The sequence below is a fragment of the Suricata suricatta genome, chromosome 6, assembly GCF_006229205.1.
Source record: "Suricata suricatta isolate VVHF042 chromosome 6, meerkat_22Aug2017_6uvM2_HiC, whole genome shotgun sequence".
Taxonomy (NCBI): domain Eukaryota; kingdom Metazoa; phylum Chordata; class Mammalia; order Carnivora; family Herpestidae; genus Suricata; species Suricata suricatta.
This window is the reverse complement of record NC_043705.1, coordinates 9,111,266-9,123,687: the sequence shown is the minus strand read 5'-3', so window position 1 is coordinate 9,123,687 and position 12,422 is coordinate 9,111,266. Positions and strand designations below refer to the sequence as shown.

Here is a 12,422-nt window from a genome sequence, read left to right as displayed (position 1 = left end):
TCCTCAGTACTAAGTAAGCGCTTTTTCATTTTTGCCTGTAACACAAGATGCTTTATACTGGGTCCAATTTCATACCCTCCTATCTCTTTTCCGAGCGAGTTTCCTCAAAGTCACTGTCTTTGTTGCCAAGACTTAAAGAAAAAGCAAGAGTTAATAGAAGCACTGGGAACGGACATTCTGTGTGCCTTACTTTGTACAGAGGGGTGTGTATGTGGGCAAAATAAATGACCTCTGGACCATGCTTGCAAAACACTGTTTTCTTTACATTCTCTCTTATTTCATCCTCTCGACTGTGCTGTGAGAACTGTCCATTATCACAGTGTTCCGAACGCAGCATAGGTTTTCATTGGGAAATTAAAAACAAGAATGAAAACACTCACACACACATATGGGCAATGCACACACGTGTGTGCACTGTGTGTTTGGGGCAGATCACGGGTTCATATAGCTTGCTTGCTACCCAGCCTCTGACACCGACTCTTCGTGATTTCCTCACTTCCCCGGAAAATCCTGTTCAGGAGTCACTGGGCACCAATTATGTGAACTCTCGGCATGCTCTGAGCGAATAGATAGGTCTCATAGAAGTAGGTCATGCTCCAGCAGGAACACAGAGAGCAGAGAAGCCACTAGAAAAGGCGGCAGAAGGTCAAGTGTACCTACTGCCGTAAGCCGGCATCCTAAATGTCACACCACAGGTAGAGTTCAAGGTTAGGAAACACATGAAACCACGGAGGCTTGACCACTGAGATTGAAGAGTAAACCCCTGGCTTGGGGCGTGAGGGTCTCTCCCGTATGAGACACAGAGGCTTCCGTAGGCTCCTTGGCCCGAAAACACATGTGGTGTGAGCGCTACTGCTGTTGTGGGCACGTGAAGGAGCCAGCAACGACCGCTTTCAGACTCAGTCCCAGTTGGCACCCCTATTTTCTACAGACGCCCCTACCACCAGATCCTAAAAATATGAAGCACATTGGGCACTGAGGTCAGCTAATTTAAGTTTGCTCACATGGACACATGCACAAACCACAACTTGTTTCCCTGAAAATGGAGCTCTAAGGCACCAACATGATTAAGACCCACTGATCAAACCTCCACCTGCCTCACTGCACACGAGAAACAGGTGTTTTGGTGATACCACTGTCTCCCATGTTGATTTTTGAACTCATAAATTTTGTGTTTGAAGACATAGGAAGAAGTTTTTGCCAGTATAGAATATTTGCAAACAAAATAAATACAAAAAATTTGGAGATGAGGCTGCCCGTAGCCCTCTTTATCTGATTATATTTGATCTCCAAAACAAGATAAGGTAGAAAGTTGAATGGTACCACATAGTCAGAAATTTCAGTACTCTTGGCTCAAAGATTAGTGTTTCTCTCTGATTTTCACTATAGAGTCACCTATCGAGTAGTCCCAGTTCACTCCCTTAGGAGCTATTTTTTTGGGTGCCATTTTGAATGCAGGCTTTTTGGAATTCATCATACAGAATATTTAAAATACTTCAAACTAAATATTTTCCAAGAGAATGGTGATCTTCTTTAAATTAGCGTGAATAAACATTTTCAGGAGAATATCCATATTAATCTGATCATAGGACAACTGGGCAGACGATTGACCAGGACCTTTTATATGACTGAAAGTTCCAACTAAAGTGTTACCATTTAATAACTTTGGAAATGAACTCTGAGGCAAGCATAAGACATGAATTCCGTTAAAAAAAGGTTATTTTGAGTCACCCTGTACTTGAGTGCGTTCTTTCTGAAAATTTCTCTACTGTGAATGGTAACAGACATAAATCTAATTAGAAAAATGATTACTTTTATTAGTCGATACGTTCAAAACACTCCCATTCAATTAAAAAGAGTATAGCAATCAATCTTTTTATTATTTGGCTAAAAATTATGGGGTTAAAGCACGGTTTTTAAAACTAGTTTTTTAATGGAATTGTTGATCTAATGTACTGCTCTGCTATAATTACTACCCTCTGGAGCGAATTTGTTCCACAGCCTTGTAACAATGGAATAGGTGACAGCATTTATAGCAACAGCATCAACAATACTGCTTCATAACACAATTTCCTTGATTTGATATTTAGAAGAAGATTTCTGTTACTCATGCATGTTTCAGTTGTAGCCGCACTAGGTCCACATGTGGGGCGACATTTCTAGGCCATCCGGTAAAAGGGTCTTTGCACAAAGAAGAGCAGGGATAAAAAGTTTACTTACTGTGACAGTCTCCCAGGCCATCTGTATTGCCACGTTCTATGTCCTGTTCAAAAGTCAGTCTTTAAAAAAGAGGGGGAGGGGAAAGAAAGAAAGAAATTCAATTCGTGAGTCGTTACTCCAGAACTAGTCTGAAGTTTCACTACAGAAACCAGCACAGTTTGATAACTTGAGTGGCAGGTGCAAAAACCAGAAGTAGATAACAGCTTGAAAATGTGCCTCCCAAGTTTACAGGAATGAGTCTTCTGTGGCTCTCCATGGCTTAAGCAGTTAATTCCGATATTATTCAGGGAGTTAATTAGTTTGCAGATTACTTATATCCTTCTTTTACAGATTGAGCATTTCTTAAATGTTTAAAAAATTTAAATGTCAACATAACTCTTTATAAGTGATATAGAAGTCTATAGATAGAAAAAAAGAAAAAGTCCTTTCCTCTCTACTTTTTCTGTGATTCCAGCACTGCCCTCCTAGACCTTTATTTTCTTGCCCCAAAATCAGCTGTATAAGAAAGTGTTCAAAGGAACAAATGGCTAGTGGGTTCGGAGCTCCCTTGAGGGGATGGGACATGGCGCTGCATTTTGCTGAGACCACCTGAGTCTCTGTGGCCCTGTGACTCGGGTATTACCCTCATCCTCACTTTCCTTTCACGTCCACTTGGTCACCATTGGGCTGTACGAGCTATATGACAAGACTTACCTTAATACATATATTTTGGTTTTTAAAATCATACAGGAATCGTTCAGGGGAGAAGCGTCCTTTTGGGGGAGAAATCTGTACCGCTTCTCACAGTGTTATTGAAACTCTGTTTTGCAGCTGTCTTTAGAGTTTATTTTATGGACCATATAGGAAAACTATCTTGAAAATTAACCTTGATCTAATAATTCACCATGTTTGTTTTCCAATGTTTTTTTCTATGTGAAAAATCAAATTCATATTCAAAGGATAAAGATTTTCATTGGTAGTGAAAGCCAGCATTCATTATCCCTGAAGGCCACTCTTTATGGAGAGTTCTACCATGTTTTAAGCAATGAATATTTATATAGATCCTTAGGGAAATAATTTTGGAGCTGATCTAGTGGTACATAGTCAACCCTTTGCATTAGTCAGATTTCCAGGCCACACTTCACAGTTATCTGCTTGTGGGAATACTGTCCCTCAAATTTTGCATGTGGTGGTCATCAGGTGTGCCCTGCTGTCTGTCCAGCTCTTGGGAGATGGGAGCAGAGGCCCACGGTGCCACAAAGACCTGGGGAGCTTGACGGAATAGCTAAGACAGAACTGTCCTGCCATGTGGCCCCTTCCTCTAGTTGCCATAACTTGTCAAAGACGGGCACTGGATTCCGCATCCGCTAAAATAATGAACAAAAACCTTTTAACTAATGCCATCTAAGCACTTAAAGCCAGGTAACAGTTTTAAGCACCCAAATCACTGGCATGATAGACTGGCCCGATCAGGCTGATCTGTTGGAGAACTGCCAAGAATTGATTGACTCGTTAACGAGTAATAGGGTCAACTGTTCTTCAGTGCAGGAGAATGGTTTATTGGATGCATACACCATACTTGCAGTACGAATGCTCCGCGAGCTCCTCTCAGCCCTGCATGGTCAATCAGAGGAGCCGGTGTGGCCGAAGCTGGGCGAGCCGCAGCCCTAGTCCAGTTGGCACCCTACTGCTCCTTTTCTCTTCTGTTCTTACACTGCAGTGATCAAGGCGTGCACCCTCTTGTCCCGCTCTCCAGGGGCACCTAGAAGCCCGCAGTGTTTCTTCGCTCTGTGTTTGTTTTTTTTTTTAATTTTTTTTTAATGTTTTATTTATTTTTGATACAGAGACACAGCATGAGAGGGGGAGGGGCAGAGAGAGAAGGAGACACAGAACCGGAAGCAGGCTCCAGGCTCTGAGTTAGACTTCTCTCTGTGTTTTTAATCAGTCTCAGGATGGGTGATTAGAATTGGAAATCTGCCACATCTGATGGTGGGGTGTTCCATGAAATGGGAAACGGAAGCAGGACTGGCCGGTGGTCCCACTGACGAGGTCTGTGCACAGAAGGCTGAATGGCAGCGGCGTGCGAGAGCACAGTTTATGGTACATCTAGAACGCACGGTGGCTGGGGGCCCCTTTACGCTCTTCCACACCTCCGGTTCCTTACCTGCTGCTGGGTGACAGATGGGCACAGGAACCTCCTTCCTTTACCCACCCACAGTATGGGTCTCTGGAGGCGATACAGGTTCTGCAGGAGAAAGATGACCATGAGCTACCCTGGACTCCCCTCTAAGCACCGTGGACCGTCTCATGGTCCGTGAGGCAAAATACGTACTTTTTACACTTCCCGTGTCGTTCGCAGCGGCCCAGGGGAAGCTTTATCACGCAGGTGGAGAATGCAACGTACAGAGAGCTGCTGGCCCGGTCCAGCTGCATGCCCATGATCCTCTTGTCCTCCACCCCGTCGTAGCTGCACCTGGTTTTGTAAGGCAGGGTCATGCCGTTAACAGCCTCTCGAGTAAGTTCTCTTCCCTGGCCCCCTGCCTTCTGGCCCACAAGGTGATGCCTTAAGTTTATCTCACCGAAGGTGAAACAGATCCTCAAAGGTGCCCCCCTCCCTGGCCCTGTGCGTGTCTCTATATAAACACATTTATTGGCAAGGAGAGAAATAATGCCTTTTTTTTCTTTTACAAACAATGCTAAAAGCCTCCCCCAAAATGCACGCAACTGAAGTCTCCTCTCCTCGAGTTTTCTCTGAATGAAAAGGATCATAATGACAAATAATCACTGTGAAAGAGCCCAACTTACTTTTCAGGGTTGTAAACGCTCATCTCCTCCAGGAAAAGGCTGTCATTTAGGAAACCACTGCTTCCTATCCTGGCCAAGAACTTCAAGATGATCCCCTTCTCTGATCCCAGGAAAACCACAGTGTGGTTCTGATAGGGCCCAGCAGCAGTGTCCACTGCAATTTTGGTCAGGCGGTATCTAAGATGACAGGATCAGAGTTTTTATCTCTTTGCTGGTCTGTCATTCAAGGGTCCCCTTTTCCACTTCAAACAGTGTGACTCTGCTTTCTAGTAATGACCTCAAGAAAAATGTATGCATATAGATAATGTTCTCAATCTGTTCTGGTCCTTTATTTCCATATGCAGAGCATTAATGTGGCTCCAAGGGGAGGAAGGAGGCCAAGTTACATAACAAAGAGACAGCGTCACCATCTGAAACCACTCAGCAGTGATCTCTTCCATGAGCACCAGGGAAAGGCTGATGTGTCCCATGAAGAGGGAAAGAAATAATAATGGAATTCGTTTAACATTTCAGTTAACATTGAAAAGAAGAGCATGGCTACCAGTTTTCCATACTTTCCATACAAAGCCTTGTCAACAATATGTCAGATTGGAAAGCTTTCCAAGTGTGTGTGGAGGGGCTGAGAAAGGATGGGCAGGTAGGGTGCTGATGACCGCATTCATTAATATGAGGACGTGCGTGCCTAACAAGGTCCGCTCAGAGCTCAGGGTGAAGGACACCATCTTCCTCTGGTGTCTCTCAGCCGTTGACCACATCACAGATACTGATTGGTGCCAAGCACCATGGCAGAAACCAGAAAACGTGAACCCTCCTGCGAGTTATATACCACAGTTTTCATTTCATGGGCAAGAGCCATTATAGTACTTTAATATCTTTCAATAAAATCACTGTTTAAAAATGGTGGTGGGAGCCCTGGCTGGCTCAGCCAGTTGGGCGCATGACTCTGGGTTTCAGGGTCGGGAGTGTGAGCCCCACATGGAGCAGGGAGCCTATTTAGGGTAACAGCGGTGGTTAGGCTGAATGATGTTTGTGTGATGACTGGCGCTGCAGGATGGCACTGGGGACATCGTGCTGGATCGTTTGGAAATAACCTCTAAATAAACACAAAAGGGAATATTTAATGCTACCACAGATTTCTAGTCAATTACCCCCTCTCTTCTGGCCACCACTTCAGGTTACAAATGGTACAGTATGAATCCTTCACACGACTGTACACGTGTCAGTGTCCCGCTCATCCCTGGCCTGTTGGACGGCTACCAGTCCGGGGCACGACTTGGATGGAGTCTGGAGCAGGTTCTGCAGCCGTATCCAACCAACCACGTATCCGCGGCCACTGACTGGGTCTCCTTCACTGCTGCACTGCTTCTCTGCTTTTGCACGTAATAGACTGACCCGAAAGGAGAAACCTTTGTTATGTCTAATCGCTGGCATGTGTCCAATTAGCCTGAAAACATCAGAACTCTCCTCACTGGGAATGTGGTTATGGGGTTTTGTGGCAGGCACCCAATTGGCCAGCCTTTCACAGCTGAATCAATGCCCAGGATAACAGAAGATGTTTGTGGCATTTCAAATCATGATCCACTGATAGGTTTTATGAAGAATCCAGTTAGGACATGATTGGTTTGACACCCACCTGACCATCGTCCTCAGGAACCATGGCCTGTTGATGACTGAAGGCACAGCCTCATCCATGAGTGGGTGCGTTTTGATGAAGTTCAGGGTATCATCAGGAAACTCATTGGAGGTTGCATATTTTTCTAAGGATGATGAGCCAGCGCAGCAACCTGGCCTAAAAAGAAACAGAGGGAGGGAGCTTATTTCGTGCCTTATGGCAAATTCTTTGAACGAACTGCTTCCCTAAGCATCTGGCACGCGGGAGAATGTACTGTAGGCTGAGGAGAGGAAGTTGAACAATGCAGAATGCCACCAAGTAAAATATGCTTGGATTGTCTCCCTGCCGCCTCCTCACTCCACAGAGAAGCTCCAGCCAGGGCAGTCCAGCATCTGCGGGGGGCAGCCTGGCCTCCCCCCAGAAGCACTAACCTCATAAACAGTGACAGAGCTTAGAACAAGCGAGGAAGCGTGTGGTTTGCACCTGTGCCGGAGACTGCTCTACCTGTCCTCAGAGCCCACTGGCAGTTCTGGAGGCATTTGGTCCACACAAGGAGAGAATCAGCGGACTTCCCCACAAACGTCACAAACAAAGGCATTCATAAAGCCGGCAGGCCGCACTGTGTGCCAGCAAGGCTCCACCTCGCCCTCTCTCATTACCTGGGGGTCAGAGACCGGGTGGGTTCTGTTTTTATTGTTTTCATTTTCTGTTTGAGTTGGGCAGGTATGAAAAGCCAATTACACTGAAGACTGTCTCCTGAAAGGTCATTTGTTTATTTTTGAACAATGACAGTGGAAGTTCATTTCTACAGGAAATTCTGTGGTCTCAGGAGTCACGGGACAGCGTAGTAAAGTCAGGTCAGGGGAGCACCGACGACAGCCCTTGTCTGCAGCCCTGCTCTGCCTGCTGCTCCGGGAGAGTAAACAGGACCCCAGTAACACTGGCATGGTTGGGCCTCACACACACACTCTTTCGCGGCACTAACCAGGCCGCCCCATGAGAGCATCCTGACGTTGGTGAGAGGAAGGAGAAAGCACGTGGAAGAGTGGGGAGAAACACACTGATTGCCTCCAGTAGAAAATCAAAGTTCATGTGTCCTGGTAATGGCTGGCTGCCGCCCTCTCTGCACACCGAGGAGACCATGTTATTTAAGTGCTCCCTGAAACGTCGCTCAAGCTTAACTCCCCTTCCTGTTTATGTCGAAAGTAGTTGAACACTGCCGGGCAAGGACTTAAGAGAATCTCTCTGAGGTTTCCAGAGTGTGCTTTCTGCGCCCAGTCTGCTCTCCATGGGTACCAGTACATACACACCCCAGACAATTCAGGTGATGAAGACGGATGAACCACAAAGCTTCCCCTCCTGGGCATAGTGGTTCACGTTCTCTGAGTCAGCTCAGTTAAATGCAGGGGGCCACTTTGCACGTGTCTGGGGCGGGGGCTGGCAGGGGTAGCTGGAGATTGGAGGTTGGAGGAGAGACTTGGAAACCAAAAGTTTACACACTGGGCTTCTTTGCAGAGGCACACCAGTTCCGTGGAGGACGCTGGATGCACAGGGATATTTTTAGGGAACTCAGATGCCAAATGCTGTAATGGAAGTTTGAAGCGTGTGCCACGTGATGATGGCAGGCACGGGTTTGGGGGAGGGTTTCATCCTGTCTGGGTGGGAGAGAATCAATTCGCTGACTTGGTGTGAAGATTTGATGGAGGTTACATAGGATCAAGGGGTCTCTGTCTGGTCTCAGGACAACAGGTTCCCCACAAAAGTGATTCTGGGGCGTATTTTGGTAGAGGGGTGTGTACTGAGTCGATCCAAAACACACTAGAACCTGGGAGACCAGAGAAAACCTGATGGCCCAGTGTATTCAGTGGTCTCTACCTGCCATTATCCTGGAGCCCTGGACTCAGCTATGATCCAGCCTGGTCCCAAACTCCAGGGATCGCCATTTATAGTCCATATTTTATTAGAGTACAGAGACTTGGGTCTCTGTAGAAGGGAAGGGAAGAAGGGTGGAGCAGGGGAAATAATCCACACAGGTGTGTGACCTTGTACAGTACATGTTCTAACTCTCTGAGCCTCAGTTTCCTCAACCATACACCAGCGGGGCTGGCTGGACCAGGTGCTTCCCCTCGTCCTAGGATTACCTTGGATAGGCCACAGAGATAGAGGTTAAGCAAACGACTATAGTGTCATTGTTTTGAATGCTACTTTGATTAAGGGGATTCAGGCAAATGGCCTCCTAGATTTTTCTGTTGCTCTGTTAGTTGTATTGCTGTGGCCAGCACGGAAGGCACTGGTGTGCCGTTCTTAATGCTCACTGTCGGGGACCAAGATGCCCATTTCTTGCAGTTCAGAATAGCCATATAAATATTTACACGCACCTGGGTTTGGGCACTCGTTCATCAGGAACTGGTGTCCAAGTGGAATCTGGAGACTTCTGTTCCTTGAACCTCCCAGTGAACACATTGGCGATGTCAAGCATGTCATAGGCACACACTGCAGACCCAGGGATGCTGGAACAGAGCATTTTACACAGCGTTCCTCTCATGACAGTTACGTGTGCAGCTTGGGAAACAGACTACAAAGCAACTTCCCTGTTCCAGGCAGTGGAATTTAAAGTTCACACCCTGATTACTGTGAATGTAAAGGGTCCCAGTATATAAAACAGATGTTTCTCTCAATCACATTTGCATCTGTGGGCTTAAAGAAAGGACTAGTTGCAACAAACTCAGAGAGACAGAGAGAGAGAGAGAGAGAGAGAGAGAGAGAAACCCTAAATGTTTTATTGCCTTGGGAACTGCATTTGTTTAGAACTGGTAGTTTAGAAGGTTCATGAATTCCTGAATTTTCAAGTCACTAACCCAAAGAGAAAATCTTTGGAAAAAATCCTGTATCTCTAATATTGTTGCACTGTCCACACATTGCTTCTCTTAATTTGGTTTCTCTAGCCAAGGACAGTGAGAAGGTTTATGTGGGGAAAACAAGCTTATTTTATGTTAGTCACTATCTGTTTCAAGTTTTGCTTTCTATTTTTTTTTTTTTTGCAGATTAAACAATTTAAGTCTTTAAAGCATGAACATTTTGTAAATAAAGTGCTCTGTTAAGTGCTAAATAATAATAATGGCGGTAATCTCTACCTATAATTGCATCCTTCCTTGCTACTCCTGAAGAGAATTGGATTTTTTTTTTATTAATGAAGAGAAGGCATGAATTATTCATTCATCTGGGCACAACTCTTTGAACCCATGGTTTTTTTTTTAAGTTTATATATTGAGAGAGAGAGAGAGAGTGAGAGTCCCAAGCAGGCTCCACACTGTCAGCACAGAGCCCCACGTGGGGCTCCATCTCATGAACCACGAGATCATGATCTCAGCTGAAACCGACAGTTGGGTGTGTAACAGACTGAGACCCCCAGGCACCCTGAACCCATGTTTGTTTTGAAGTATGGTTGTTCCTTGATTTTGATCAAATACATTTCAGGCATCAGCTGGCCAAGAGTTTTAGTTAGGGTTTGAGGTGGTGGGCCCCTGCACAGGCAGGAGCATCCTGGGAAGGACAGCGTGGGAACATCGTTTAGGGCAGAGAGAACAATTTAGTCTTGATTTTGCAAATGTTGAAGGTTTTGGAAATCACTTCTTAGATGATTAGAAGAGTTTTATGCCATCTTTAATTTCATAACATAATTACTGAAGTATTACTAATAAAGCAGGAATTAGGGAGAGGATTAGAAAGCTTATTTAAAACAAAGTGGCAGGATAGATTTTAAAGTATGTGGAATATGCATACATCATGCACAGAACTGAATAGCTAAGACTGTGATCCCCATTGGTTTTGGAATCTCATAGCCCTAGCCTTATGTATTTAATTTGGTAAACTCTCTTCACATCTCCAGTCCTAAAGTACATATATTTACTTTAAATATTATGACATATAGGAGCACCTGGGTGGCTCAGTGGGTTAAGCGCCCGGCTCTTGGTTTTGGCTCAGGTCCTGTTCTCACATTTCATGATACTGAGCCCTGCATGGGGCTCTGCACTGCAGAGCCTGCTTGGGATTCTCTCTGTCCCTCTCTCTCTGGCCCTCTCTTGCTTGTACTCTCTTTTGCTCTCAAAATGAATAAATAAACTTAGAAAAATAAATATTATGACAAACAATAAATACTGAAGTATTTTATGAGGCACCCCATCCTCATAGTAACTGAAGATACCATAGGGTTTGGTAATCTGCCCACGTTTAGTGTCGCTTGTGAAAGAAATCCTTTCTTCTCCCTGCATGCCTTTTCTCCCTCTCCTTCATTTCTTTCTTCCTATCTTCAGTTCCTTCAGCATATATATTAACAGAATCCCTAATCTCCAGCATTAAATGCTCAATAAATAACATAGGCAAACGTTCAATAAGTAAAGTAGGCTCTCAGCTGACACACGTCAGATGGGCTGGCAGGCCTGGCAGGGCACAGGGCAGGAACAGGCAGTGAGCCCGGGGAGCTGGAGGAGGAGTCGGGCTTGGCCGTGGGGGGTGGGGTGGGACCTGGGTGCTCTTCTGGGGAACCGGGGCTTTATCCTCCTGGCAAAGCGGACTCAGAAGAGGTCTTCATGAGCAGCTTTGCATGTGTGGAGGACGGGGTGGAAAGAAATGAAACCAGAGCCACTGAAACTCTCATTTGCAGATGAAAATGGGTGTGTGCATTTTTATCAACTTCTGATTCTTCTGAACAAATATGGTTTCTGAGGCTAAATAGGCATGGACTGATTGAGTGTTTCCTAGGGGTCTTTTAAAAGAAAAATCCTTTACATGGAGTCTCTGTAGCACATAAGAATATACTACTGTATTTTAATTACACAGTTCACCCTCAGCAGCCCTCTCCCCGACCGGACAGACGAGAAACTCACCCTGAAATTCTACCAGCCCCTGCATTCCTGTGTACCAGGACAGTATCTTTTTTTTTTTTAACAGTCCTGATACTTGGATTTCAAAGTATGAACGAACAGTCAGAGCCTGCCTGAGGTTTTGTATCTTTTCTGTTTCTCAAGTCTAAAATTGCTGCGGATTGTAAGGCTCACTTAAATCAAACTGAATACTTATTGTTGCAGGATGGATTCATATTTTCATGCATCTTCAGAGGACAGTTCTTGACTCTCCCTCTCCATATAACTGAGGAGCATCAGTGCACCTCTCGGCACGTTCTGTGTCAGACTCTCTCCCGTTCTTACGCATTTCTGTGTGCTGCCCTCCAGCCTCATCATGTATTTGCCTGTCATCTAGACTCTTAATCAGGTTTTTAAAAGTTTAATCCAGAATAACAAGTATAAAAGTATAATAATAACAAGCATAATTGCATCTTAGCTCAAATAAACATAAAAGTAGGAGTGAATGAGCTGACACTCAGTATTTCTAGGTCCAGTGTTTGATGACCTCCAAGTCCAGACTCAAGCGCCCCAGAGTCCATGGTGTTTGGGTCCAGGTTCCTCTGACAGGATAATAACCAGGGTCCCTCTGTGGGGGGTGAGATGGACTCTCTGAACCCAAAATTTCACTCTGTAGCATTTAAATAAGTTTTCAGTGTTTTTATTTAAAAGTTGCCGATCCAGTCATAGAAATAGTAAAAGTCAAACAGAATGTTAGATGACCTTGAAGAGGAAGGAGAAATATTCTTCAGTTCTAAGACTGCCTCTTTCATCTCCTGACTTGGAACAGGGAATATAATTGAGTCTAGTTTCCTCAAGTATAAAACGAGGGCAGCAGTGCTTAGTTTCCATTATTACTGGAGAGATTTAGAAATAACACATAAGAAGTGTTTGTATACCAGGCA

General features: G+C 45.0%; 1 protein-coding gene across 5 annotated transcripts in view; it reads right to left on the bottom strand.

Annotated features, from left to right (window-relative positions):
* The window catches only part of SEMA6A (semaphorin 6A), a 163,913-nt gene that overhangs the window by 61,146 nt on the left and 90,345 nt on the right, over positions 1-12,422 (bottom strand). For all 5 annotated transcript variants that reach the window (XM_029941563.1, XM_029941559.1, XM_029941561.1 and 2 more), the window contains exons 11-16: positions 8,995-9,126; positions 6,638-6,793; positions 5,005-5,181; positions 4,532-4,672; positions 4,364-4,444; positions 2,221-2,279 (exon numbers count right to left, since the gene is read on the bottom strand). In XM_029941563.1, coding sequence (XP_029797423.1) covers positions 2,221-2,279; positions 4,364-4,444; positions 4,532-4,672; positions 5,005-5,181; positions 6,638-6,793; positions 8,995-9,126 — 746 coding nt within the window. The remainder of the gene's footprint in view (positions 1-2,220; positions 2,280-4,363; positions 4,445-4,531; positions 4,673-5,004; positions 5,182-6,637; positions 6,794-8,994; positions 9,127-12,422) is intronic.